Source organism: Camarhynchus parvulus, chromosome 9, assembly GCF_901933205.1.
Source record: "Camarhynchus parvulus chromosome 9, STF_HiC, whole genome shotgun sequence".
Classification (NCBI taxonomy): Eukaryota; Metazoa; Chordata; class Aves; order Passeriformes; family Thraupidae; genus Camarhynchus; species Camarhynchus parvulus.
The window spans coordinates 20,671,692-20,698,069 of NC_044579.1; the positions used below are offsets into that span (position 1 = coordinate 20,671,692).

At 55.3% G+C, this 26,378-nt stretch overlaps 1 protein-coding gene across 1 annotated transcript; it reads left to right on the plus strand.

The window, feature by feature from the left end:
- The first annotated feature begins 220 nt into the window (after positions 1-220).
- Positions 221-24,549, plus strand: SLCO2A1 (solute carrier organic anion transporter family member 2A1). Its single transcript, XM_030954385.1, has 14 exons — positions 221-398; positions 11,707-11,844; positions 13,919-14,081; positions 15,564-15,779; positions 16,837-16,935; positions 18,484-18,611; positions 19,599-19,680; positions 20,523-20,687; positions 20,977-21,166; positions 22,162-22,321; positions 22,658-22,821; positions 23,596-23,660; positions 23,762-23,885; positions 23,972-24,549. Exons 1-14 carry the CDS (start codon positions 309-311, stop codon positions 24,090-24,092), a joined length of 1,905 nt encoding a protein of 634 aa, XP_030810245.1. The 5' UTR covers positions 221-308; the 3' UTR covers positions 24,093-24,549.
- Positions 24,550-26,378: the final 1,829 nt, after the last annotated feature.

Consider the following 26,378-nt stretch of genomic DNA (forward strand, 5'->3'; position numbering starts at 1 on the left):
GCGGCTCGGGGCGCTGGGTGTCCCCGGGGTGGGCAGAGCATTGTCACATCCCGCGCTCCGGAGTGTCCCCACCTGCGCTGCCTTGGCTTCCTGCGGCTTTAAAGTTCCCTCGGCGCACAAAGCGAAAGAGGGAGGAGAAAGCGTTTCATCATCGCTCCCCAGAGCCGATTTATAAGAACTTGGCGCTGCCGCCGCCGGGCTCACTCGCAGCCTCGGAGGGATTTCGGCGCACACAGCCCGAGCGGGCGGCGGGCCGGGCCGGGCCGGAGAGCAGCCCCAAATCCCGGGCTCGCCGGGAAGCCCTCGCCATGGGAGTCCGCCCCGAAGTTGGCAAATCCCCGGTTGACATCCCCAAGAGCTCCGGCACCTGCTCCAGGAGTTTTTTCTGCAATATCAAAGTAAGGATGGGGCAGGGATGCTGGCGGGGAGGGAGGGGGGGTCCTGCCCTGTCCCCAGCCCACGCCACGCATCCCCGTGAAACCAAGGGTGTTTGGCGATGCAGAGTTTGAACATCAGCTCCTGGGGCAGTCCTGGGGAGCACGGGGGGCTCTGCGGGTTCGGAGTGATGCCCTGCTCGGCACGTGGGTGTTTCACCCCATGGAGCGGCTCTCCGTGAGCTTCCCCACGGCTCTCGTACACGGTGTGCTGCTGCTTGGGGAATGATTAACCACATCCTGGTGCGAGAGGAAAGCACTGCCTTAGAATAACACGGGCTTGCTTTAAAAACTTGCGAGAGCAGACCTTTTGAGTGATAGAAACAAAAGCTCGGTGGGTTTTCCGGTGCTGGCTGCGCAGTTCCTCACCTGAGAGCCGACCCCTGCCTGAGCTCCAGGCTCCTGAGCTCGCTGCTGGTGTGACAGCACACCGCTCACCCCTGCCTGTGTCACCTTTCCCATCCTGCTGCCTTTACACCACCCCTCACCTGGCTTTCCCCCGCTCCCGCTCTTTGCCCCGTTTTTGGACGCGCCCCGAGGCTGCTGCCCGTGCTGGTTTCTGTCCCCGGGATGTCCCTGGAAGGGGGGATTTCCATCCTCCCTCGGCAGCACCTCCTCACACGGGCACCGGGAGCAGCCGGGGCGGGTTTTGGGAACGGCCGCTGCCAGGGGATGTGCCCGGGGATGTGCCGGGGATGTGCCGGGGATGTGCCCGGGGATGTGCCGGGGATGTGCCGGGGATGTGCCCGGGATGTGCCCGGGGGATGTGCCGGGGATGTGCCGGGGATGTGCCGGGGATGTGCCCGGGGGATGTGCCCGGGGATGTGCCCGGGGGATGTGCCCGGGGGATGTGCCCGGGGATGTGCCCGGGGGATGTGCCGGGGTGCCCGGGGATGCCCGGGGATGTGCCGGGGATGTGCCGGGGGATGTGCCGGGGGATGTGCCGGGGGATGTGCCGGGGGATGTGCCGGGGATGTGCCGGGGATGTGCCGGGGATGTGCCGGGGGATGTGCCCGGGGATGTGCCCGGGGATGTGCGGGGGATGTGCCGGGGATGTGCCGGGGATGTGCCGGGGTGTGCCGGGTGTGCCGGGGAGTGCCCGGGGTGTGCCGGGGGAGTGCCGGGGATGTGCCGGGGTGTGCCCGGGGGATGTGCCGGGGATGTGCCGGGGATGTGCCCGGGGATGTGCCGGGGATGTGCCCGGGGATGTGCCCGGGGATGTGCCGGGGATGTGCCCGGGGATGTGCCCGGGGATGTGCCGGGGATGTGCCCGGGGGATGTGTGCCGGGGATGTCCGGGGATGTGCCCGGGGTGGGGTGGGGATGCCGGGGATGTGCGGGGAGTGCCCGGGATGTGCGGGGATGTGCCCGGGGGGATGTGCCGGGGATGTGCCCGGGGATGTGCCCGGGGATGTGCCCGGGGGATGTGCCCGGGGGATGTGCCGGGGATGTGCCCGGGGGATGTGCCCGGGGGATGTGCCGGGGATGTGCCGGGGATGTGCCGGGGGATGCCGGGGATGCCGGGGATGTGCCCGGGGATGTGCCCGGGGGATGTGCCCGGGGATGTGCCCGGGGGATGTGCCCGGGGATGTGCCCGGGGATGTGCCCGGGATGCCCGGGGATGTGGGGATGTGCGGATGTGCCCGGGGATGTGCCGGGGGATGTGCCCGGGGGATGTGCCCGGGGGATGTGCCCGGGGATGTGCCCGGGGGATGTGCCCGGGGGGATGTGCCCGGGGGATGTGCCCGGGGGATGTGCCCGGGGATGTGCCCGGGGGATGTGCCGGGGGATGTGCCGGGGATGTGCCCGGGGGATGTGCCCGGGGGATGTGCCGGGGGATGTGCCCGGGGGATGTGCCCGGGGGATGTGCCGGGGATGTGCCGGGATGTGCCGGGGGATGTGCCCGGGGATGTGCCCGGGGGTGTGCCCGGGGTGTGGGGATGTGGGGGGTGCGGGGATGTTCCGGGGATGTGCCGGGGGTGCGGGGGTGTGGGGGGTGTGCCGGGGGTGTGCCCGGGGGATGTGCCGGGGGATGTGCCCGGGGGATGTGCCGGGGGGATGTGCCCGGGGGATGTGCCCGGGGATGTGCCCGGGGATGTGCCGGGGGATGTGCCCGGGGATGTGCCCGGGGCACCGGCGGGCAGGACCCTCCATGCCGGGGCTGCCCGGGCCGGGCTGTGCTTTCCCACCTCTGTTCCTGGTCTGTGCTGTGCCAGCTCTTCCCAGCCCTGGGTTTTCAGGCTGTGTGGCCGTGGAGAAGGTGCCGTGCTCGGGATGGGTTTGGGGTTTGTTTGCTTCCCTCGCCCTGCATGGAGGATGGTGCTGCTCCCTGGGCTGTGCTGGGGCTCTGTGGGAATGCTGGAGGTACCACGGGCTGGTGGCACGATCCCAGGTAGTGCCTCCCAGTCCCATACCCCTGAAGATCCCCACTGCCCAGGCTTGGGCTATTCCAGCAGGTGACTTGATGGCACTTATTGGCTGTGGGCTCCAGGAGAAAGAGCTTGAGATTATGCTGGGTGATTTCTGGGCTACACTGATGTTCCTCTGGAGGGGACCGCTGACCTGTCCTCTGCTCTGCTGGAGGTGCAATATTTGCCCCCAGCCACCTCCAGGCTGCTGCAGTAATGACCCTGAGTTGGGGTGAGTAAAATCACCCAAAACCAGAGCCCTTCTTGCAGTTCTTGCTCTTTTCTGGCAAATGGCAGCAAGCAAAAACAGCCTGGAGTGAAAAAACATTGCCAAACCCTCTTGCAGGATGTCAGACTTTCGGATAAAGAAAACAAAAGCCCCAACAAATAACTGCTGCTCCATCTGTACACCCCACAGGCAGCTGCAGGGTGTGGGTGCCCCAGGGTCAGGCTGGGTGCTCAGCACCCCACATGCTCCAGGGCACTTGGATGGGACCTTCTAGGGGCATCTGGCCAAGGGCAGATGATTTGGGAGTGTCACTTTGCTAGTGGCAGCAAAACCATTGCCTGAAGAAAAGCTTTGAAACTGCTTTTTAAAGTTTTTGCTTCAACACTTCTAGCTTAGAATTGTTTCTGGTTTAAAGAGTCAGCAGTCTGGCAGTGGCACCGTGAAAGCACATGAAGGAACAGTTTGAGCTCTACCCAAATAATCTCACTGGCATCAGAGGGATGGTGTGCTCCATCTGGGATGGTGGGCAGTCAGGACACCCATCCCTCAGAGAAATATTCGTGCTTTTAAGAGAAAATGTATAAACTGACAGGCAACAAGATCCCCCACCCTTTCCTGACCTATTCACTCTTCCTGTCCTGTGACATTTACATTAAACACATACACATTAACAAAAGAACTGCTTCAGGGTCAGAAAGGATTAGCTTGGGTGCAGTGTCAGTCTCCTCAGCCCCCAAAAATGAGTAGCGTGTCAAAGTGTCACAGTGGAATTTCCACTGTGGGGAATTTCCAGTTTTGGGGAGTTTTGGAGTGAATGGTCATCAGAGGGCAAGCTGTGGCCAACATCTGGCTTAGAAAGGGTTTGTAGCTGTTATTTGTACAAGAAGCCAGCGGTGCTATGAATGATGGATTATAACAAAGCCTCATCCAGTCTCAAATTTTATGCAAAGCTTCAGGCATCACCCTCCCCAGAGCCGTCAGACACAACATCCTCACACAGGCAATGGCAGTTTCTGATGGGGACAGTATTTCCAACACAACAAAATTCCCTACTTTTAACAGGCTTGGAAGGACACTATCAAGCCTTGGAAGAGTTAATCACTAAGCTCATATTTAATCCCCCAAAGCCCATGTGATGGGATCATACCCAGGGTGTCTTTTGCAGGGCTGGGGCTGAAATAACAAATTATTTTTCCATCATCTTTCCCCTCCATGATGCCTGTAACAGGGACAACTACGCCCTGCACCAGACCCCATCTCTCTCTGGGTGTTTTCCAAAAAAACTGAACCCAGAACTGGACCCATTGCCAGTGACATTTGGAGGTGTGGGAACACCACGGTGCCGGGGATGGGCACCAGGGAGGGAGAAGTCCTGGTGGAAAGGGGAAGTTTGGGGGATTCCATGGGATGGGGTTGGAGTCCTGGGGTTGCAGGAGCAGCGCAGCTGCACTTCAGGAAGCAGTTCCCTGCGGATGTGGCCGTGGGTTGGAGAGGTGCGGTTCCAGCTGCTGCCATGCCCTCTGTGACAGGTCCGTGTGGTGCTGCGGAGTCACTGCCGGGCACACGTGGGTCGGCAGTGCCCGGGGCAGTGACACGGAGCGGGCTCGGTCCCTGCTGACACCGCCGGGCTCCGCCTGCCCCGGCCGTGCCTCCGGGCTGGAGCCAGCCCTGCTCTGCCTTCGGGCTGAGTGCAGGGCTGCCGAGCCCTCTGCCCACTGCTCCCACCCTCATCCCCCTCAGGAGACACAGCAGAGCACAAAACTCCGGCAGGTGCTGGCGCTGGGAGGTTTTGCTGAGCTCTGAGCTCACCAGAAACCTGGAGCATCCCGGTACCCCCACAGCACTGGTGGGGATGGGGTGATGATGGGACATTCAGAGGGGATACTGGGGAGAAATTCTTCCCTGGGAGGGTGCTGAGGGTCTGGCACAGGGTGCCCAGAGCAGCTGTGGCTGCTCCATCCCTGGCAGTGTCCAAGGCCAGGCTGGACAGGGCTTGGAGCAAACTGGGATAGTGGAAGGTGCCCCTGCCCATGGCAGGATGGAATAGGATGGGCTTCAAGCTCCCTTCCCTCCCAAAACATTCCATGATTTCTCCAATCCCTCTGCTTGGACATTCACCAGAGCTGCCAGCGTTGTGCTGACTGGGGTTTGGGGACTTGCAGCTGTGCTGCTCAGCAAATGCAGCATGAGCCCAACCTTCAGCTGGATGCCAGCACCCGGTGGCACTGGGGACACAGAGAACCTCACGGCCTAAAGGATTGAAACGGGTTTGAAAGGTGGAGAAGGTGGTTGGTGCTTCTGATACCCACCCATGGCCAGGGACCCCACCAGTGTCCCCCAGTCCAGAGCCCCAGCCATGTGATTTAAGCTCATCTTGGGCTTGATGATCTTGGAGATCTTTTCCAGCCTCTATGAGGCTATGATTCTATGTCCATTTTCTGCTCCCAGACAACCACTGGAGAAGGATTATTTCACAGGAATTCTCTGTTTACAGAGGCTCAGATATTTTGGCTTCTTCGCCTTTACTGTCTCATTCGTGGTTTTGAACTATTTTAATTGATTTTGGGATCCCCAGAAAGATGACAAGGAGGAGAGCTTTATAAATATCTTTTGATTTAGAGGAGCTGGACTGGTTTCAGCTGGAAGCTGGAGAGCACTGAGGAGCAGTGTGAAAGTGTTGTGAGTGCAGGCAGGGGGAGGCTTTTTTTCCATGCCTGCAGACTGCCTGGCATGGAAAAGGAAACAGGAGGACAACAGAGAATTATTCTCGCTTATGTCAGCCGGAGGTGATCCAGAGAGAGATTTAAAAGCCTTAGGAGAGGTTTAGATTGGGTGTTGTACTGGGGCAAGGAGAGGGAGGGAATGGAACAGGGTAGGAGGGGGGACAGCAAGGTCAGGAGGAGACTGTGGGCCCTCAGAGTGTGATAAGGCTTGAAAGCATCCTGGGGTGAAGGTGTTGGGAGCAGGGACCAGGAGCAGGGAGCTCTCACCTCCCTGGGGAGGCTGGAAGTCTCCTGCAGAGGAAACGGAGCCTGGCCCTGCGGTCTGAGGTCCCAACGGCAGCAGGACACGTTTTTTGTCCCTTCCTTCCAAGGGACTAAAGGAATTTGCTGAGGAGTGTATTCTAGAAGCCTGGAGATGTACCAGTTGTGCTCTCATATCCTGTTGGAAAAGGTTATTAATTGCTTTGTTTAGCCAGAACAGGGGATTTATCAAGCCACAGATCTGGAGGCAGCGTGGCTGTAGGTTTGGAGAGGGGAACACGGAAAGGAGAAAGTCATGGCTGATTAGAGCCACTGATTTAAGCAGGAAAATCAAAGCAATATTGCAATCCTGAGCACTGTGCAGGCTGGATGAGTGTTTGTGGCAAAGACACAAGGAGGGTCCTTAGTGACAGGAGAAGAAGGATGTGGGTCTTCCAGCATTTGTGGTGATGGGGCTGGCACCAGGCAGCACAGGTTGGGTTTGGATTGTCCAGCACTGGGGTCACATCTGCTTTTGGTGGGATCAGGCTCCAGAAGGGAAGAACCACCCGGTCTCCACCAGCAACGCCAGCAGTGGGATAAGGAAAAAGATGGGTTGGAAAGTTTAGTGGGATCAAGGTCTAGGAGACCTGAGACAAGGTAATTTTATGAGGGGCGAGGTGGTTGGGTGCCCAAACACAAGCAAGGAGTGGTCAGTGTAGATAAGATTATGGGAGCAGGACGGGAGAGGAGTGACGCTGATAGGGAGCACGAGGCACAGGCGGGCAGGAGTGTTTGCACACACTTCTGGGTCAGGCACAGCACTGCCAGCCTGGACCTGCCCTCAAGGAAACCCTCAGCGGATCCTGATGCCCCAGAATGAAAAGAGACCTTCAGGAAAGAATGAAGGAACGCCAACCACCCACCCTGCCAGAGGGAGGAAAGGCTGAGGGGTGCCCTATTGTGTCCTATTTCAAGGGTGGTATTTTCTTGGGAAGCATCCCACACTGAGGGTCTGCCTCAGCAATCCTCTGCAGCCCAAAACCTCCATTCTGGGCAAAGCTGGGCTCACCTGGGCCTTGTGAAGGGATACAGTGCCAGGAAATCCCATGCGTGTGTCTGTTGCAAAAAAGAGCAAATATTGTCCTTGCATGTGACAGCTGGGCGTGTAAAACATCATTCCAGAGTGCTTTAGGCAATCCTGATCAGGTTAATTTTTATATTGTTTTATTATTTGCGGTAGAAATCCCACTTAGAAGCCAGCTTCTGCCATCAGGCCAGGCTCAGAGGTTCTGTGCTAAAGAATGGGCTCTGTGCAGGGTGTTTGGTGCCCTTTGTGGAAATGCTCTGCTTTTTTTCATCCTTCATGGTACTTTTCGATCAACAAATCCAGGCAGCTGCCCATAGGAAAGTGATGCCAAGGAGGGATGTGTTCCCCACTCTATTTAACCCTAACCCTACACTTTCCATATCCAGCTGATATATTTCTTTTGGACTGAGTGACCTCAGCTGTCCTACTGCAGGAGGATCTCCCAGTGCAGGAAGAGTTATCTTACTACTCTAAAATAAACACTCTGTCTTCTCCCTATTAAAATGTTGGGGATATTTTTATTAATTCCTACAGTTCCCCCTCCTTTTCCTTTTCTTTCTCTTGCAAGCTCAGGAGATTGAAGTGGAGGGAGACTCCAGGGGTAGGCAGCTTGGAGTCTTTTCCACCCTCTTTATCTCCAGCCAGGGTTGCCAAGGGGAAGACACTGAAAAATGAGGTGAGGGATGAATTTGAACAGGAACTGTGGAAGCACAGCAAGGAATTAACCCTTAACTCACTCCTCCAGCTGGAGCAATGGCCATGCCACATGTAGCAGGATCCTCCCAAACCTGTGGTCCCTGCAGAGCAGAGTTAGGTTCCTGCCTGGAAGAGCCTTATCCTGACTCCTGGAGATGGTTCACTCCTATGAAGTGAAACCTGAGTATTTGTTGGGCACATCTCAGATGGAAGTCTAGGCTGGGATTGACTGAATCCTTGCCAGCTCTCATGGAAGGACCAGTCCTCCCCCTTCTCTGCCATGGGGTGGGTTTCTCTTCCTTTGGAAAAAGCACTGCCCTGGGAGGCGCTGGTCCCCACGAGCTGCGTGGGGGCAGCAGCCTGTCTCCCCCAGGAGTTTGCTTCCCTTCTAGCTGCAGCTCCTTTTGGAAAGGAGTCAAGTGCCTTGTACAAACAGCCTGGAGTCAGAATCGCTCCGAAAGAAGCGCGGGGACGATTACGAGGGGATTTTGGGGAGGTCCACGTGGGCGCACGCCTTTGGCCTTCCTGTGCTGCTCCCTGCCTGTCTGCACTCCTTGCCTGCAGCTCCAAAAATACTCCAGGCTCCCGTGGGAGCCTCTGCTCCGGAGGGTCAGCACTCGGGAGTGCCCGCGGCTCCTCAGCCTCCCACCGCGCCTTCGCCCTCGCGTCGGCTTTGCGTCAGCCAAACCTCCCTGCAAGCGAGCTCGGCTCTTCCTGAAGAGCCCCTTCTTGTCATCAGGGAAGATGGATTAGGGCAGCTCCCTCCCCTCCTGGGGCTGCTGGGCGGGAGCGTGGGGCAGCACAGCACATCTGGCGCAGCTGGAAGGGCCGGGCCGGGGCTGGTTTCCGTGCACCGGCAGGTTGTGGGTGGTCAGCATGAGCATGTGGGGATGGGAACGCGTGGGAAGAGAGACAGGGGTGGGAGAGACCTGTGAGGGGACACAGGAGAGCAGCGCTCCTCATGTCCACCAGCCTCAGGGGGTGCATGGTCTCCTTTTGGGGAGCCCTCCAAGTAGGGCCCTCTCTCAGTTGTTTGCACTCAGAGCCCTCAAGGTTTAGGATGTCTTTATTATAATTAAAACTGAGTTTGCTGAATGGATGGGAATTCATCAGAATCCTCATCTCACCTCCAGACATTTGGAGTGTGTCTGGAAAAGCCACGCTCCCCCTACACAAGTCCTGGAGCAAAGGTTGTTTTGCCTTTCTCTGGCTGTTTTGGGTGGCAGGCTCTTCCCAAGGAAAAAAATCACCCCTGCCCTTCCCCTCCCATTCCCAGGGCTCTGCACATCTGAGGGCTGAGGCTGCTGTGTGGTCTCAGGGTGGGATCACATCCCTGGAGGATCCAGGCCTCGCCGCCTTTCCGGTTAATCCTGCAGGCAGGAGCTGCATCAGAAGGACCCACGGGCAGGGCGAAGCAGTCACACCCCAAGGCTTTCCTCTCCCTTTGCTGGTGCTCTCCAGCTGCATTTCTCCCACCTCATCTTCCCTCCTGGCAGGCAGCCCCAGCTTGTTCCCAGGCATCTCTGGACCCAGAGCTCCGTTTTGGCCATCCCAGGTTATCACCAAGGCATTAACACATCTCAGGGCATCTCCTGGCAGCTCTGCCTTTTCCTCCCTGCCCTCTCCACCCATGGCTTCTCCCTCTCCTCTCCTGCCATGGTTCCCATGGTCCTTCCATGCCTCCAGCCCATCTCCTGCCAGCCCCAGCATTCTGGGGAGCCAGCCTGCCTTTCCTCCTCATCTCCCCTCCATGCCAGCATCCCCTCTGTCCTCGACACTCCGTGTCCCCGTCTGCCCTGGGGTCAGGCTGACATTTGCTGTGCTAAATTCAGCCTTGGTGATCCACCCTCTTCCCTCCCTGTTGGTAAACAGCTTTGCTTCCCTGGCTGGCGCCTGGCTCCAGGAGAGCTCTGTGTCCAGCTGCTCTGAGGCTCCCAGTTCAACCAGCACTTCCTTGCTCCAGTGCCTTCTCTAGAGTCTGCCCAGAGCCACTCAGACAAAAATCAATGTTCTCTGGCAACAAGACCCCCTCTCCAGTTGCCATCCTCACCCCTCTGCTCCAGATCAACCCATGATGATTCCAAGTCAGGCCTGGGGAAGGAAGTGGTGGATCCTTCCACCCACAGGATTTTGTCCTGGGATGGGATTTCGAGTGTGGGAGCTGATAGTGGGAGGATGGAGAGAGGTCATTCAGCTTCAAGAGTTTACTGGCAGATATTTCACTTCCACTTTGGCCCTGTCTGGGAGGATTTCCCACGTTACACCCCAAATTCCTGTTCTGCAGCTTTTTGTCAGGGCAAAGTCCCGGCTTGGGACTTTGTCCTCTCCTGGTTATTGCAATGGCAATGCCAGCCTGATGCCAGCCTGATGCCAGCCTGATGCCAGCCTGATGCCAGCCTGTCTGCTCTCACCCCTCCCAGATGTGGCTGGGGACTCCATGATGGCAGCTTGTGATCCTTCTTCCCTCATTTTTGGGTGTTTGCCTTTCTCCTTCATCTTCCCCATGGTCTCCAGGTTTTTCCAAGCCTGTCCTCACACTGCCAGGGCTCCATTTTCTCCTCCTTCTTCATCTCCATCCTCTTCTATTTTCTGTCTGTCCCATCCCTTATGCTTTTAGATTCCCAGCCACATCTTTTGGCTGGATCTCTCTTCCTTCACAGGAGAAGACTCCCAAGAAACCATTTTCTTGCCCATCTTCTACCCTCCTAATTCTCCTACAATTGCTGGGTCTGGCCATGCATCATCCTCTGCTCCCTAAACAAAACTCCACCCACTTTTGGAATTTGTATCCTCCAAGCTGGTCTTTTTTGATATTATTTTTTTTATCATTTAATGGGTCAGGACTACTGGGTGCTACCGCCCTTCCAGATAAATTACTCATAAGATGTATTGCTGCTCTCCTGGCCAAGAACATCAGGAATTTGTCAGCCCTGCAGTACCTTTGATCCCCCATCCATCATCTTGCACTTCCCGACGTTATCATTGAGGGACACTCTTCCGCTATTCAGCAAATATTTGATTTCCTGTGAATCTAAATTAAAAGACCTTCCCCCGTTTGGTTTTTTTTTATTTGTTTGTTGGGATTTTTTAAAATTGATTTTAAAATGCTTTTGGCACCGCGTGGATACATTCCATTCCAAGAAAAATAAAGGAAAACTGTTCTGACTAAATATAGATCAAAAGACACTTGTGAGCTGCCTCTTGCATCCCTGGCTTAGAGTGCTCTGTCTCACAGCCCACCCAGGCTATTTCAGCCAGATTTCTCCCAAACTCTCTGTATTCCCTCCTCTGCCTCTGCTCAGCTTGGCTCCTGGCCCAGCTCAAGGGAAGATGCTGGGTTTGGAATAATATTTTAGAATCTTCCAGCAGTGAGACCACACTGTGCATATTTCATCCTCTCCCTCGGGGGCTTTTAAAGCCCTTTTTCAACTTTTTCTAGCACCACCCCGTGGAGCAGGTTCAGTTAATTGACTTTCCAGCTGAGTGAATCCCAGGATGCTCCATGCCAGAGGTGCAGCCATTGGCCAAGGCCAGCTGGAATACACTCATCAGGAGATGTGGTCACCAGCAGTTACCCAGCAGCAGGGCACTGTGGTCTCATATGGCCTCAAAGGGTGCATGGAGAGGCCCACATCAAATATCAGGGAGAATTCTTCCCTGAAAGAGTGGTTAATCATTGGAGCAGGCTGCCCAGGGAAGTGGTGGGGTCACCATCCCTGGAAGTGTCCTAACAGTGAGTAGATGAGGCACTTCTCAATATGGTTTAGGGGCATGGCAGTACCTGGACAAAGGTTGGACCTGATGGCCTTGGAGGTCTTTTCCAAGCTCACTGAGTCTGTGATTCCAGCTGGGTCCTCACTGGGGTGGCGCTCTTTGTTTGCCCACAGGTGTTTGTGCTGTGCCATGGGCTCCTCCAGCTCTCCCAGCTCCTCTACAGCGCCAACTTCAAGAGCAGCCTCACCACCATCGAGAAGCGCTTCGGGCTCTCCAGCCTCTCCTCAGGCTTCATCTCCAGCTTGCACGAGGTAACAGGGAGAGGAGCACCCAAAGGGCGGCCAGGACCTGGGGGGCACCTTCCCAAAACAGGGTGTCAGGGCCGTTCACAGCCAGGGCTTCCTCAGGCTCCCTGTGCTGGCAGAGCAGCTGTGCTGTGCTCTGGGACTCCTCAGCACACCTCATTCTGCTCTGCCATGTCTGGGGGGAACAGGGGGTCCTGTGGGGGTGGCCCTTGGACAAGAGCAGACTTACACTGGATGGAATTCCAGAATGGTTTGGGTTGAAAGGGACCTTAAAGTTCATCCCATCTCATTGCACCCCCTGCCAAGGGCAGGGACACCTTGCACTATCCCAGGTTGTCCAAGCCCTGTCCAACCTGGCCTTGGACACTTCCAGGGATTCAGGGGCAGCCACAGCTTCTCTGGGCACCCTGTGCCAGGGCCTCAGCACCCTCACAGGGAAGAATTACTTCCCAATATCCCACCTAACCCTGCCCTGTGGCAGTTTAAGGCATATCACTGAGCTGCCTGAGGATTTTCTCACAAACACTTTCTTATCAAGAAATCCCTTGGAATAAATTTCCTCGTTCACATTTCCAGGAATTCTGTCCTTCCTAGCAGCTCTTCAAGGCCTGGGAAATGACAGGAAAAGATCTGCTGGCAGAGATTTTTTTGCTGGCACCAAGTGGCAGCACACTTGTTCAGGAGCTCCCTGGTGAGCACAGGGGATGCTCCATCAATAAACTGGACACTGGGAATCTTCCTGGATCCCTGGGGAAGTGGATGCCCCAGTCTTTCCTCAACCAGCATGGACATTTGGGATTAAAAAGATGTCTCAGGGCCCACTGAGACTTCCTGCTGTCTGTGACTGTGTGAGGTGCCCTGCCTGGTCCAGGACAACAATCTTAGTGCGTTGGAGCCTACAGCAATTCCAAGAACAAAACCCACAAAGAGACAAACAAGGGAGCCCACACAAACATAAATACAAAGTTTTCTTAGCCATACATAGAATCACAGAGTGGTTTGGGTTGGAATTGACCTTTAAAGGCCATCTTGCTCAACCCCCTGCAATGAGCGGGGACAGCTCCAACACGCCAAAGTTAAAATGATGTTTGGGTTGTCCTGTTAAAGCCCATGTAATGGGAATTCTGTGGTGTTCACCCACTTGCCTGAGCAAGCTGTGTGGTTTCATGGCTTTCTAGTTGATGTTGTCTGCAGTTGCAAATGCCCAGGGTCATAAATATTTGCAGTGAACTGGACTTTGTAGCAGGGCTCATGTCCGTTTGAGTCACAGGAGTGGAGGCAATATGTTTCATTCCTTGCTGGTTTTGGAGGAATTGTCAGTTTATGCCACATCAGTCAATCTCTTCTGCCAGGGAACAAGGGACAGGACAAGAGGAAATGGCCTCCAGCTGTGTCAGAGGGAGTTTAGTTTGTGTATGAGAGAAAATTTCTTCCCAGAAAGGGCTGCCCAGCCCTGGCACAGCTGCCCAGGGCGGTGGTGGAGTCACCATCCTTGGAGAGGTTTAACAGATGTGTGGATGTGGCACCTGGGGACACAGGTGGCCTTGACAGTGCTGGGGGAGCAGTTGGACTTGACGGTCTTGGAGGGTTTTTCCAATCTAAATGATTCTGGGATGCCTGTGGGGTGGGGGGCAGGTGTGGGTGCTGAAAGAGCCCCAGCCAGATCACAGGGAGGCCATTCATGCCAACAAGGGATGCCCAGAGGTGGCCCTGTGGCTGGAGATGAGAAGGGAGCGCTGCCGTGCTGTGAACACACAGGGCCAGGGGATGCTCCTGCTCCTGTGAGGGCCAAACACCTCCTGATGAGAGCCCTGTCCACCCCCCCAGACACAGCCATAGGGCCTGGATGTCCTCTTTCACTGACAGAATAGCAAAGTGCTGGGATGCTCTTCCCAGGGAGGTGGCAGAATCACCATGTCTGGATGTGTTTACAAAAAGCCTGGACAGGGCACTTGGTGCTATAGTTGTGGTGTTAGAGCACAGGTTGGACTTGATGATCTTAGAGGTCTCTCCCAACCTCATCATTCTGTGGTTCTATGCGGATTCTCACATTCCTCCCTGTTCTCTGTGCCTTTTCCAGATTGGCAACGTGGTGCTCATCATCTTTGTCAGCTACTTCGGCAGCCGCGTGCACCGCCCGCGCGTGATCGGCCTGGGGGGGCTGCTGCTGGCGCTGGGCGCCTTCCTGGTCACCCTGCCCCACTTCCTCTCGGGCCCCTACGAGTACACTGCCCTCAGCACGGGTGAGTGCCACCAGCTGGGCCCCACAAACCCACATCCAGCTGCTCCAGATGGGTGGTGTGTGACTGCCCCCCAAAACAAGGGGGAGTTTCCAGGGCACGCGTGATTCAAACAGAGGCTTAAGGTGGGCAGTTCCTGGTTAAACCTGATGTCATTATAACTCTGGAAACCCTTCGGAATGCACAAATTATGTGTGGGGTTTCTTCTGCCTCTCCTGCACATGTTATTCCAGCTGTTGTTACAGAATCATGGAATGCCTTGAGTTTGAAGGGACCTTAAAGCCCATCTCATTCCACCCCCTGCCATGGGCAGGGACACCTTCCACTGTCCCAGGTGGCTCCAAGTCTGTCTTTGAACACTTCCAGGGATGGGGCAGCCACAGTTTCTCTGAGACAGTAGGTTTAGATTAAATATTAGAGAGACATTCTTCTCTGTGAGGGTGCTGAGGCCCTGGCCAGGGTGCCCAGAGCAGCTGTGGCTGCCCCTGGATCCCTGGAAGTGTCCAAGGCCAGGTTGGACAGGGCTTGGAGCCACCTGGGATAGCAGAAGCTGTCCCTGCCCGTGGCTGGGGGTGCAATGAGATGGGATGAACTTTAAGGTCCCTTCCAACCCAAACCATTCTGGAATTCTGTGATACAGCAAAGCTCCCCTGTCCCCAGGGCCTGCTCTGGTCAGGATCCTGATCTGATCCAGTCCAAGGAAGGCTGCTGCTTTCACTGGGAAGGCTTTGGGAACAAGCTCATGTGAACAATGACAGCTCACCTTTCCATACAGAATGGAAATGACCCAAAAGTTCTGCACAGAACACAATTCTTGCAGAACACCTTCGCTAAACTGAACAGGATTAGAGGATGGACTGAAAAAACAGATGGACAGGGCAGAGATATGGACATTATGAGGACTGCCTGATGGAAAAGAACACATTCAGTCTGTGAACAGCCCCTGAAGACACTTCAGTCCTGGTTGGAGTTTCCTTGGCAGTCTGGAGCAGGGTGAAGACCCCCAGTGTCTGGGCTGCAGGAAGAAGCAAGGGCCATGTTCTGGAAGGAGCTGGGCCACTCCTGAGCCATGGGGGCAGCAGGGATTCAGGGCAGGGTGTCCTGCTTAGGGCAGCCAGCTGGCCCCAGAGGGCATCACTCCCTGCTCCTGCCTGGGTACCACAAGGGAGCAGAGACCACAGGCAGCAAAAACCAGCCACAGGGTTAGCTCTGCCCTCATTAAACCCAGAGCACCCTCACCCCATGGCATGAACTCTTTACAGGTGTGATTAAAATCACAGCCTGCTTGTTTGCTGACCTCAGTATAGTACTCCAAAGGAAGTGCAGGGTGATGAGAACTGCTGAACAAAATGAGCAATCCATCCAAAATCCAGCAGTTTATGCCTACTCAGTGAGTTTGGGAGATTCCTGCAATTTGGGGATTTAATGTGGGAGGAGGTAGGGGATGTACTCAGTGTTGAAATGCTCATTTTTTTCCCCTTCCAGGTAACAAAAGCCAGGGGCAGGATGAGCTGTGCTATGCAGAGAATAGATTTGTGTGCTCAAACAGCACCAAGGACCCTGAGAAGGAGGCCAGCAGCGTGTGGGCCATGATGGTCATTGCCCAGCTGCTGGCTGGGATCGGCACCGTGCCCATCCAGCCCTTTGGGATATCCTACGTGGATGACTTTGCAGACTCCAACAATTCCCCACTCTACGTTGGTAAGTGGGAACATTTATGTACGTTGTTTTGTTTCACAGAATCCCAGGATGGTTTGGGTTGGAAGGGATCTGAAAGCTCATCCAGTTCCACCCCCTGCCATGGGCAGGGACACCTCCCACTACCCCAGGTTGCTCCAAGATCCAGCATCCTAGTCTTTCCCCTACAGTGAGGGATCACTGTTCAATGAATTGTCCCACTGATCCCTTAGAATTCCCAAATCTGCAAGGAAAACGAAGGAAAGAGGACTGAAGGAACCTGAAAGGTTCTAAAGAGGAAGGAAAGAGGGACTGGTGTGTTGTTTATAATACAGGTGCTATGGGAATGTCTGTGAGGGTGAATGGCCCCAGGGTTGCCTCGATACAGCAGAAATTCCATCTCCCCAAGGCCCTTTTCATTTTATGTCTGATGCAGCTCAAGCTCACTGCCTCCTTTTAAACATCTTGGGAAAGTTGTGTAAAGAGTTTCTCTCAAGGAGGGAACTTGGATCCTGTCATTGCAAACAAATCAAAAGAAAATGTTCTGACTTAATGGGTTATCTGTTTTGGAATGGGAGGGCTCAGCTACACCCAGGGTGGTCTGGTGGCCTTTTTGCCCTCAGAATCTTTCACCTCTCCTGACATTTGAACCAAATGTTTTTCCTTGGATCTGAGGAACATCCATGTTTGTTCTCTTGGCATCCTAGAGGACAGGAAGGTCTCAATCACCTGTGTGAGCCCAGGATGTCAGTGCCCTGCTGCTCCCTGGGGCTCATGAATATCATGGATATTTATGGTGTAGCTGACAACTTGTATTGTGTCAGCAAAGCCTTGATGGCAGCAGAGCAGAGGGAATTTGTCCACAGGCAGCTGCCTTCCCCCTCTGTGCTGTCAGACAAACATCACCTTCAGTGTTGGGGCAGTGGGGACCTTCTCACCATCTGAAGCATGATGAAGGGTGCTTTCTCCCCTCTGTGTGTTGTGCCACCATTCCTGCATCTCCTGGGAAGACAGAAGCCACATCTGCATGAAAGCTACAATTCCCTGCTCACAGGGGCTCTCTCTGCTTCCCCTTTCCCAGCCATCCTCTTTGCCATTGCTGTGTTTGGCCCTGCCTTTGGATACCTGCTGGGCTCCGTGGTGCTGCGGCTCTTCGTGGATATCGGGAGGGTTGACACCGGTGAGTATTGCTCAGGTAGCACAGCTCCTAAAGACAATCTGTGGGCCACAGGGTCACTCTGAGATGAAAGGTGACAGAAACCACCAGTCCTGTGACCCATAAAACCCTGGGAAGAGCCAACCTGGAAAAGCACCCCCAGCATACTCCGCTCTGTCACCCCCTAAGGACAGATACAGGTGGTCCTGACACAACCACTGAAGCAGAGCTCAGGGCAGGGCCATTCCAATGCCCAGCTCATGGTGCTGCACTGGAGGTCATGGCTGGGGTCTGCCCACTGCCACCACACTGAGGAGGTGTCCCACAACCCCAGCGTGGTGGTGGAGAGGAACAGGGAAATCTGAGGAATCCAGGGATGGAGAAGAGAACCACAGAGCAACCACTGCCCTATGGATACACAGAGAACTTGAGTGTACTCATCCTCCTCCCCAGCACCTGCAGAGAGAGGGGCTGAGCTGACGCCACCACAGGGATAATTTGCTTTATCCATGGCATGTGCTTATTATTTCTGGTAACTTAATCACTAAAGAATTCACCCCAGCTCCATCATTAACATGGCTTTTCCTGTGTTTCCTTAGAGAGATCAGAGCCTGCCTGACATTTTTGTCTGGTGCCTGATAAGAATAATAAATGAACGTGGGCAGGAAATGCCAAACAGCCTTGGCCCACTCCCCGCGGCGGCAGACGGATTTAGCAGCCTCTGCCTGGTCGCTCCATGATGACGTCCAGGCTCCAGAGTGGAGTGGTCCTGTTTGGGGAAGTGGGCTGATTGTTCCAGAGGGGTGTGGGCTCCTCTCCTGTCACACCCTGGCACGGAGCTGGCCGTGGTTCCATCCCAGCCCCGGGCAGCCGTGTCCCCAAGGCAAGCCAGGCAATCTGTCAGAGCTCTCATGAGCATCCCTTGGCCCAGCCAAAGCATGTGTGTGCTGGAGACAGAGAGGCTCTCACCTTCTCCTCCTTTTTCCGGAGAAGGCGCCCGGAGTTTGATGCACTCGGAAACCGGGAGCTTCTGCCAGCACAGGGCCTTCCCTCGGTCCCTGCAAGCAGAAAGTGACCCAGCCTGGAACAATGGGAGAACAACATTTTCCAGGAAAGCAGCACAGCCTTTCCCAGTCCCTGTCTTGGCTCAGCATCCCTGTCAGCAGCATGGTCCAACCCACTGGGTTGTCCGGGCAGAGGATGGAGTCAGGCCCCCACAGTCTCTGCCTCACTGGTTGGCTCAGGGGTTAGAGCTGAACCTGTGCCACCAGCGTGCTTCCGTGCTGACCAAATCCATCCAGCACTCACCTGGGAGGCTTGGTACAGTTGGGATGAGTGGCAGTGCTTGTTTTCCTAACCAGGGAAAACACAGGTCACACAACCAGGGCCGGTCTTGCTGCCAGCACTGGTGGGAGCTCCCACCTCCATCCACTTCTCTTACATGCCAGTGGAGAGACCCCTGGGTGGTGCCCACAGGGACTCTGCATGCTCCACCAGCCCATATTCCCGTGGAGCTCTGTCCCTGTCACCCCTGGAGCTCTCACAGCGTGTCCCTGTGTGTCGCACTGACAGTGGAGCTGACGCCGAGCGACCAGCGCTGGATCGGAGCCTGGTGGCTGGGGCTGCTCATCTCCTCGGGCTGCCTGGTGCTCACCTCCATCCCTTACTTCTTCTTCCCTCGGTACATGCTGAAAGGAGAGGTGAGACCTCATCTCCAGAGGCTGGGATGTCCTGGAGCCAGGGATGTGCTCAGGGAGGGAATACCTGGCCCCAGAGGAGAGGGTGGGAGGGAGGAAGGCAATCCAGCAACCCTTTCCCATTAAAACAAATTTTAAGAGGTGGAAAATAATTAACGTGTATAATTTTGGTGTTTTCAAAGCCAAACCCCACTGGTTTTGTTACAAAAATACTTTAGTTCTGTTTTGAAATTGTTTACTCATTTATTCTTTAAAGGTAAAATCAAACCCAAAATATTTCACAGTTATGGCTAAAGGACTCCCCAGAATTGAGATGAACTATCTCTAACTTTCATTTTCAGACTTTTTGCAGCATTAAAAGGAGGTATTTTGTCAGGGGAGGAAAGATTTCCAAGTTCTTAAAACCTCCCAACAACAAGCTGTTGCTGCTCTGCTCAGGGGCTGCAGTGATATTTGAGATAATTCACCCCTTTAATCACAGAATCCTGGAGTGATTTGCATTGGAAGGACCTTAAAGCTCATCCTGCCATGGGCAGGGACACCTTCCTACAGCCCAGGTTGCTCCAAGACCCATCCAGCCTGGCCTTGGACATTCCAGGGATGGGACAGGCACAGTTTCTCTGGATACCCTGCACCAGAGCCTCCCCACCACAAGAATTTCTCCCCAAGATCCCATCTGACCCTAATGGCAGTGTGAAGCCCTTCCCCTTTGTGCTGGCACTCCAGACCCTTGTCCCAAGTCCTTCACAAGGTCCCTTGGAGCGCTTTTAGGCCCTGGAAGGGGCTCTCTCCAAAGCCTTCTCCAGGAGAACACTCCCAGCTCTGCCAGCCTGGAGAAATGCTCAGGGCACATGGGATGGGGTTTTGCTGTAATTGTCAGGCTTGGCTGGGGGTCAAAGGCCCCTGGGACAGACCGTGGCCCTGCTGAGCCCCCCTGTGCCAGGACAGTGCCAGCCCCTGTCAGCACAGGCTGCTCCTCTCTCCCTGCAGGAGCGGAACACGGAGGCCGGCATGCTCAGGAAGATGGAGACAGGGGCTGCCCAAGACACCTCCCTGCTGGAATTCATCAAAAGTAAACTCCTGGGGGCTCCAGGAGAGGGTGGATGGGGATGCTGGGCTGTGCTGGGCCATGTGGGGTGGGTGGGGACCCCCAGTCCAGCAGGCTCACACCAAGGGGGTTTGCTGGGGTCCTTGGGAGCCCAGCACCGTGTGTGGACCAGCTCCAGCACCACCAGCCTAAGGACCAGGGGAAGGTGGGCACAGCCTCCCTTTGTGGGGCCTCAGTTGTTTCCAAATTTTGCGTTGAGGACCTTAGAGTGGTAGGAGTGTGCCAGAAAAGGGTCTCTGGGAGGTGTAACCCCAGCTCCAGGAGTGGGCATGGGGCTGCTGGCGCCACCAGCTCCTCAGCAAGGTAACCCCACTGCAGCTGATGCTGTTTATGTGGAGCCAAACAGGCTTGAGAGGGATGTCACTGCTGAGGGAGCAGATTAATGACTCCTTTAGCTCCAGGAGGATTTCTTCCCAGAGAAACCCCCTCCCTCCTTGCCTCTTCCTCCACTGCAGTCACATCCTGGAGCTGTCAGTGCCCCCTTCTCCCCTCTTTGGGCTTTAATGGATGCTGGCTCTCCACCACTCTCTGCTAATTAGAAAACTCATAAGAGACCAAATAAACAGAGTTGCTCCCAGGGTCCCTCTGCCTCTGTTGATGGGGCCAGAGGACGCAGTGTCCCATCCATGGTGCTGCCAGCTGCCGGGACACATTAGGGTGTTTCCCCTCCTGCTTTCCCATGCCTGCAGACATCCCCAGCAGATCATCATCACCCCACAGACATCCTTACTGGGAAGAGGCTAAGGGTGGGGGTTTATTCCCAGTACAAATAGTTAAAAGACATTTTTCCGACGTTTTCCCTGCAGGATTCCCAAAGATTTTCCTCAAGCTGCTGCTCAACCCCCTCTTCATCCTCCTGGTGCTGGCTCAGTGCAGCTTCTCCTCTGTCATTGCGGGTCTGGCCACCTTCCTCAACAAATTCCTGGAGAAGCAGTATGGTGCCTCCCCCTCCCAGGCCAACTTCCTCATAGGTGAGCACGGATGGAGGCAAAAAATATCCATCAGCAGGGAGCCAACTGCCCATTTTCTCCGGGCTTTTTAAATCCTGGAGAAGAAGTGAGTGAAAGCTCATTTTTGGATGAGGGGTTCACTTTGGGATAGTTGGTGACTTTCCTGACCTGTAGTTCCCCAGCTGCCTGTCTTGGACAACAGTTGGATCTGTGGGTTGTCCCAACTGCTGTGGGGCCCTGAGAGCTGTGCCCTGCCCATGGAGGGGTTCTGGGCAGGCAGGGCCTCCCTGAAGGCTCCATCCCTCTGCAGGAGCTGTGAACCTGCCGGCAGCAGCGCTGGGGATGCTGCTGGGGGGGATCATCATGAAGCGCTTCTCCTTCTCCCTGCGCGCCATCCCGCGCTTCGCCGTCGTGGTGCTCGTCTTCTCCATCCTCATCTGCCTGCCCATCTTCTTCATGGGCTGCTCCACAGGGCACATCGAGGGCATCTACCACCCCAGGTAATGCAGGTGCTGCTCCCAGATCCTCGTTTCTCCAGCTCTTATCTGTGGGGAGGGACACATGCAGGTGGGGAGGCAGAAGACGTCACCATGATGCTTCTTGCTCCTTGATCTGCACTGCATGGAGGAGATCTGGGTGCTTCACAGCCCAGAGAGCTTGGGAGGGTGTTTATCCATGATTTTCTGGGCCAAACAAGCAGGGTGTAATTTTTCACTCTGGATTTTTAGGGGAAAATTAGTAACATTGTGTCCACATCACTTTGCACGCTCCCAGTGTTCCAGCTGGACGTCATCTTTCTCCTCATCTCAGTGGATATTTTTGGCTCTTAACATGACTTCCTAAGATAAAAATGACATTTGTATACGACCAGGGCTTGATGTCAAGTGCATTGAGCTCATTTCCCAGCGCACTGCCAGCAAGGAAGAGATTTCTGATGCCATCTTCCCACAGGGGGTGGAGCAGCCCCATCCCACCCTGCCCAAGGGCAGCTCCCCAGTGCCACGTTCCTGCAGGATTCAGACTCCAGCAGATGCACTCCTTGGGGGACTGAGGGAAGACAGGGCAGATTTGGGTTTGTCCTCTTCACTTCCACAGCCATTAGGCTTGTTTGGGAACGTGCCCACTTTCAGTTTGTGTCCATGTGGTGTTTCCAGCTGTGGCTGTTCACACATCTGTTTGTGCAGCTCTGGATGGAGCCCAGGTCCATTTCTACAGGCTGAGATTAATTTTCAGCTGAGAAAAAAAAAAATAAGAGAAAAGAAGCGTGTCAGTACTTGTTTGTAGACATAACATAATTCCTGTGACATTCACTGCACGCTTCCAGAGGTACCTGCAGGGATCAGGGGCTGGCAGAAGGCCAGGCTGCTGCTGGCAGTGTCCCAGCCCAAACAGGAGCAGGAAAACTGCTCAACTAGTAAAAGGGATTTTTTTTTTTTAATGCCTCCTGTCCTATTTCTTAACTTTTTACCAATTTCTCCCCCCTCCTTTCTGGCAGTACACCCAATTCCCAGCAGCAGGTTAAGGCACGGGTTGGGTGCCAGTGCTCTAAGCAGATCTTCCACCCCGTGTGCTGGAAAAACACCACGGAATACATCTCCCCCTGCTTTGCTGGCTGCACCAACAGCACCACCAACCCCTCCAACCCCAGGCAAAAGGTGAGTAAAGCAAGTGGGTAGCAAAGCAGCCTTGCTGGGAATAGTGGAGTGATGCTGCAGGAGCCCAAATAAATGCAACAAGGGGGTGGAACCTTCCCCACACCGTGTGTTGAGCCCTGGGAAGGTGGCCTGGAGAATTGCTGTATGGCCCTGGGAACCTGCTTGGAGGAACAGGGATGTGGTAAATCCCATTACAGGATGCCATGGCTGTGCCTTAAAACTGGAGCTGGTGCTCTCATGGGCGTCCTGCATAGGGATATGGGATGATTTGTCCCGAGAAGGCTGCTCCAGGCGCTGGGAGTCTGACATCTGTTTTGTTCCAAACGTTTCCAACAGATCTACCACAACTGTTCCCTGAATGGGAATGAGCTGTTCTCCACCTACACGGGCTCTTGTCCAGTCAGCTGCTCCCACATGCTCCTTCCTGCCATACTCCTCATCTCCTTTGCTGCCCTGGTGGCCTGCCTGTCCCACAACCCCCTGTACATGATGGTGTTACGGTGAGTGGTGTGCGGGGCCCTCAGTCCCAGGGGGGAGCCAATATGACGGTTCCCCATGTTGGGATCAATGGGATGTCATAAACGTGCAGCCAGCCCAAGTCTTGGCCAAATCCAGGGCCAGCAGCTCTGACCTCTGTCTCTCTGGGAGCCTCTCAGGAACCCCAGCATGGCTGACAGTGGGGAGACACTCTCCCGTGCCCCGAGGGTGCTGAGGGCAGCTGGGCTGGTCACCTTTGCAGCAGGAGAGACACCAGAGACATCGGTAGAAGTTAAAGGGCCGGCTCTTAGCAGGGGTTAATTCAAGGTTTTATTCTAGGAGTCCCAAAGGAGCCCCTACACCTCAGGGGGCTCCTGCCGAGAGCCCCGGGAGATGTGCCAAGGTTACATTTAAAGGGAGGTGGAAACCAAAAGTAGATAACATTTTACTGACCAATAAGTGACCCTGAGGGATGGGAACTGGGGGATTGACATTTAGGACAGCATGTGGGGCACGGCTTGGGGGGCTGACCCCTGGCCTCTGGCTAATCACTCGACATCCTGGACCGAAGCCTCTAGATGGAGGGGATGGGATGCTGAGTGATTGACAGAGAGCCAGGGTGGGGATTTGGGGATGATCTCAGCAAGGGAAAGGGATTACACAGATAAAGGGAGGGGGGTATCATCTGGGATGAACCATTTGGGAAAAATATGGGGATACAAAACCAAAACTATTACAATGTATTACAAAGTATAAAAACACACTACAACAGACCTCCTGTGGCTTCTCCCCTGCAGGGTGGTGAACCAGGACGAGAAGTCGTTTGCCATCGGAGTCCAGTTTTTGCTGATGAGACTGCTGGGTGAGTGTTCATCCCTGAATGAGGCTGGGGGGCTGCTGGAGCTGCAGGAGGCACTGAGCCTCCTCGGGATCAGCACTGACTCCATCCTCTCTCCCCGCCAGCCTGGCTGCCGGCCCCAGCCATGTTCGGAGCCCTCATCGACTCCTCCTGCATCTACTGGCAGCAGCAGCAGTGTGCCCCGGGCCGCTTCTGCGCCTACTACAACAACGATTTCCTGCGAAACAGGTACCCTGTGTGTGCCCCTCCCCTCCCTGGGGCCGGCTGCAAGTGCCAGCTGCAGAGGTGACATGTCCCTGCTCTTCTCCCGGCAGGTACCTGGGGCTGCAGGTGGGCTACAAGGTGGTGGGCACCGTGCTGCTGGCCCTCATCAGCTGGAAGGTGAAGAGGAGCAAGGAGTACAACGTGCAGGAGAAGGCGGCGGGGCTGGTGTAGCCCCCGAGGACTGACTCGCACCCCCATCACCCACTGCCACTACTTTATCTTGTTTGGGTTCGTTTTACTCCCCACGGGAGCGACTCCTCCCGCAGCCCAGGTGCTCCCGGCGAGGGATGCTCCGGGCCAGCCCCGCCCTGGGCACGGCATCTCCCGGGGTCCCCAGCCTGTCACCCTGGGCAGGGGCAGCCCGGGCCCGCCGGAGCAGGAGGCACAGGGGGCTGGAACACCCGGGCCCGGAGAAGTGCCTGCTGCGGGCGATGGTCCCGCTCCGGTGTGACATTCCCGGCCGCGACAGGAGCAGGGGAGGTGGCTGCCAGCCCGGAGGGGCTGCCCGGTGTCCCCACACAGGTCAGCAGGGACACCGCACACGTGTTGGGACAAGACAGCACAAGGGGTTTATTGAAGAACATCTGGGGTTTGTTGCTCTTTTTATTTTTTAAATAAAGGTCACTTTTCCAACTGTGGTGCATTCCCGGTCTCCCCCCCCAGCAGCAAGGCAAGCCCTGGGGAGGCTGCAGGTCACAGCCTGGCCATGCTGAGCACATCCCTGCTGGGAAAGAGGGAAAATGGTGGCAGTTGGGGACATTCTTCTGCAGCTCCACCGGTGATGGAGGAGGGTTGGTAGGGGCTACACGGCCGAGGAGCTCTGCCTGCAGTGCCATGGAACCTGCCCAGCCCTGCCCACATCTCCCTGATGGGCACAGGGACACAGGCAGGGGCTGCAGGCACAGCAGGTTTTACCTGAGGTTCTCATCCCCCGTGGGTTTGTTGGCACAGATCAGTCCTGGTGTTCAGCTGCCCAAGCTGGTGGCTCAGAGGAGGGACCATGAACAATGAAATGCCTAGCAATTAAAAAGTTTCATACCCCCTCCCTCACACCAAGAGCCTGGGGTCCTTCTCATCCTTCACTGTGTTGCTGTTTGGGTTGTTTCACACCCCTCAGGTGGGTTTTGGTGAGGGTTTGGTCCATGGGTTCTGTTAGTCCACACTGTGATGGAACCCCATACTGTGTAACAGTACTCAGACCACAACCACTCTAGCATTTTAAGGTAATATTTTAACTGCAGCTTTGCCTATTCTAACTATTATTAATGATCTTTACTATTATTACTGATCAGATTGTCAGCTCCTGGTTTCCTTCTGATCCATCTCTGCCTGACACAGCACAGCCTTAGGCTTCACATCAAGTTCAACCCATGGCCTAACAAGTCCAGTTACTTATGTCAAGCACTGAGCTACTTCAAAATCCTGTAATTTTTTCAATGCAGTGGGCTCTGGATAGGGAACAGTGGGTTTGGGGTGTTTTCTCAGGGGTTTTATGGGTTTAATGTATTCATGCCCTGCCCTGCTGTCCCTGTGGTCGTGGCCCTGCTGCATCCATGTTCACGGAGGGAGCAGAGGGAGAGGACAGGAGCAGACCTGCCCTGGATTTGCTCTGGATCACCAAAGTCCTCAGAAAAAAGAGCTCTCTCCATGTTAACCCAATTCCTTTTCCACCTCTACCTGGCAGATTTTCCCTGAACATCTACCTGACCCTCCATAACTTTCTCCACTTCTTTCACACCAGATATAACACTCAGCAGGACAAGCCCCAGGAGGGGCTGGTCACAAAGGGCACAAGGGGGCCCAAATGGGGCCAACAGAAGCTCCTGGCCCCAAAGGTGCCACAGTGGTGGCTCTGTGCACAGGGAAGGTCACAGCTGGAATAATTGTGCTGGGGAGCCTTAGAAACCACCCCTTGGGCTGCTGATATCCAGGCATGGTTATTTTTGCTTTTCTTTGCCTTTCAGCAATCTCTCCTCCTCCTTCAGGTTTTCTGCTACCCCAGCTATCACTGTGCTCACCATTCTCTTCCAAAAACATCTGTCTTGTCCAGGGGAACAATTCACAGTACAATCCATGGCAAAAAACATTGACCAAAAGAGCTTTAGCACATTGAGGGCCTCAGTGCCTGGGGATGTGTGAACACAGCACGTTCCTGACTCAGGGTCAGGCAGCTGCAGCAAGAAGGGGCTGAGTTTATCACATCCCACTGTCCTGCCAAAGCCATCCCAACACAGCCCTGCTGAACTGCAGCCTCAGGAGCAGCACTCCCAGCTGACAGAGCCACAGGCTGGGAACAAGGTCAGGAGAGCAAAGAACAAAGCACAGAGCTGACTGGGGAATCAAGAAAAACAAGAAAACAACACTCAGACTTTCCAGTTCTGCTCTCTTCCCTCAGCCACTGGGGAAAACCAGCCCTGAGTATTTAAATATTTAAAAAATTACGAAGTGAGGCCCAAA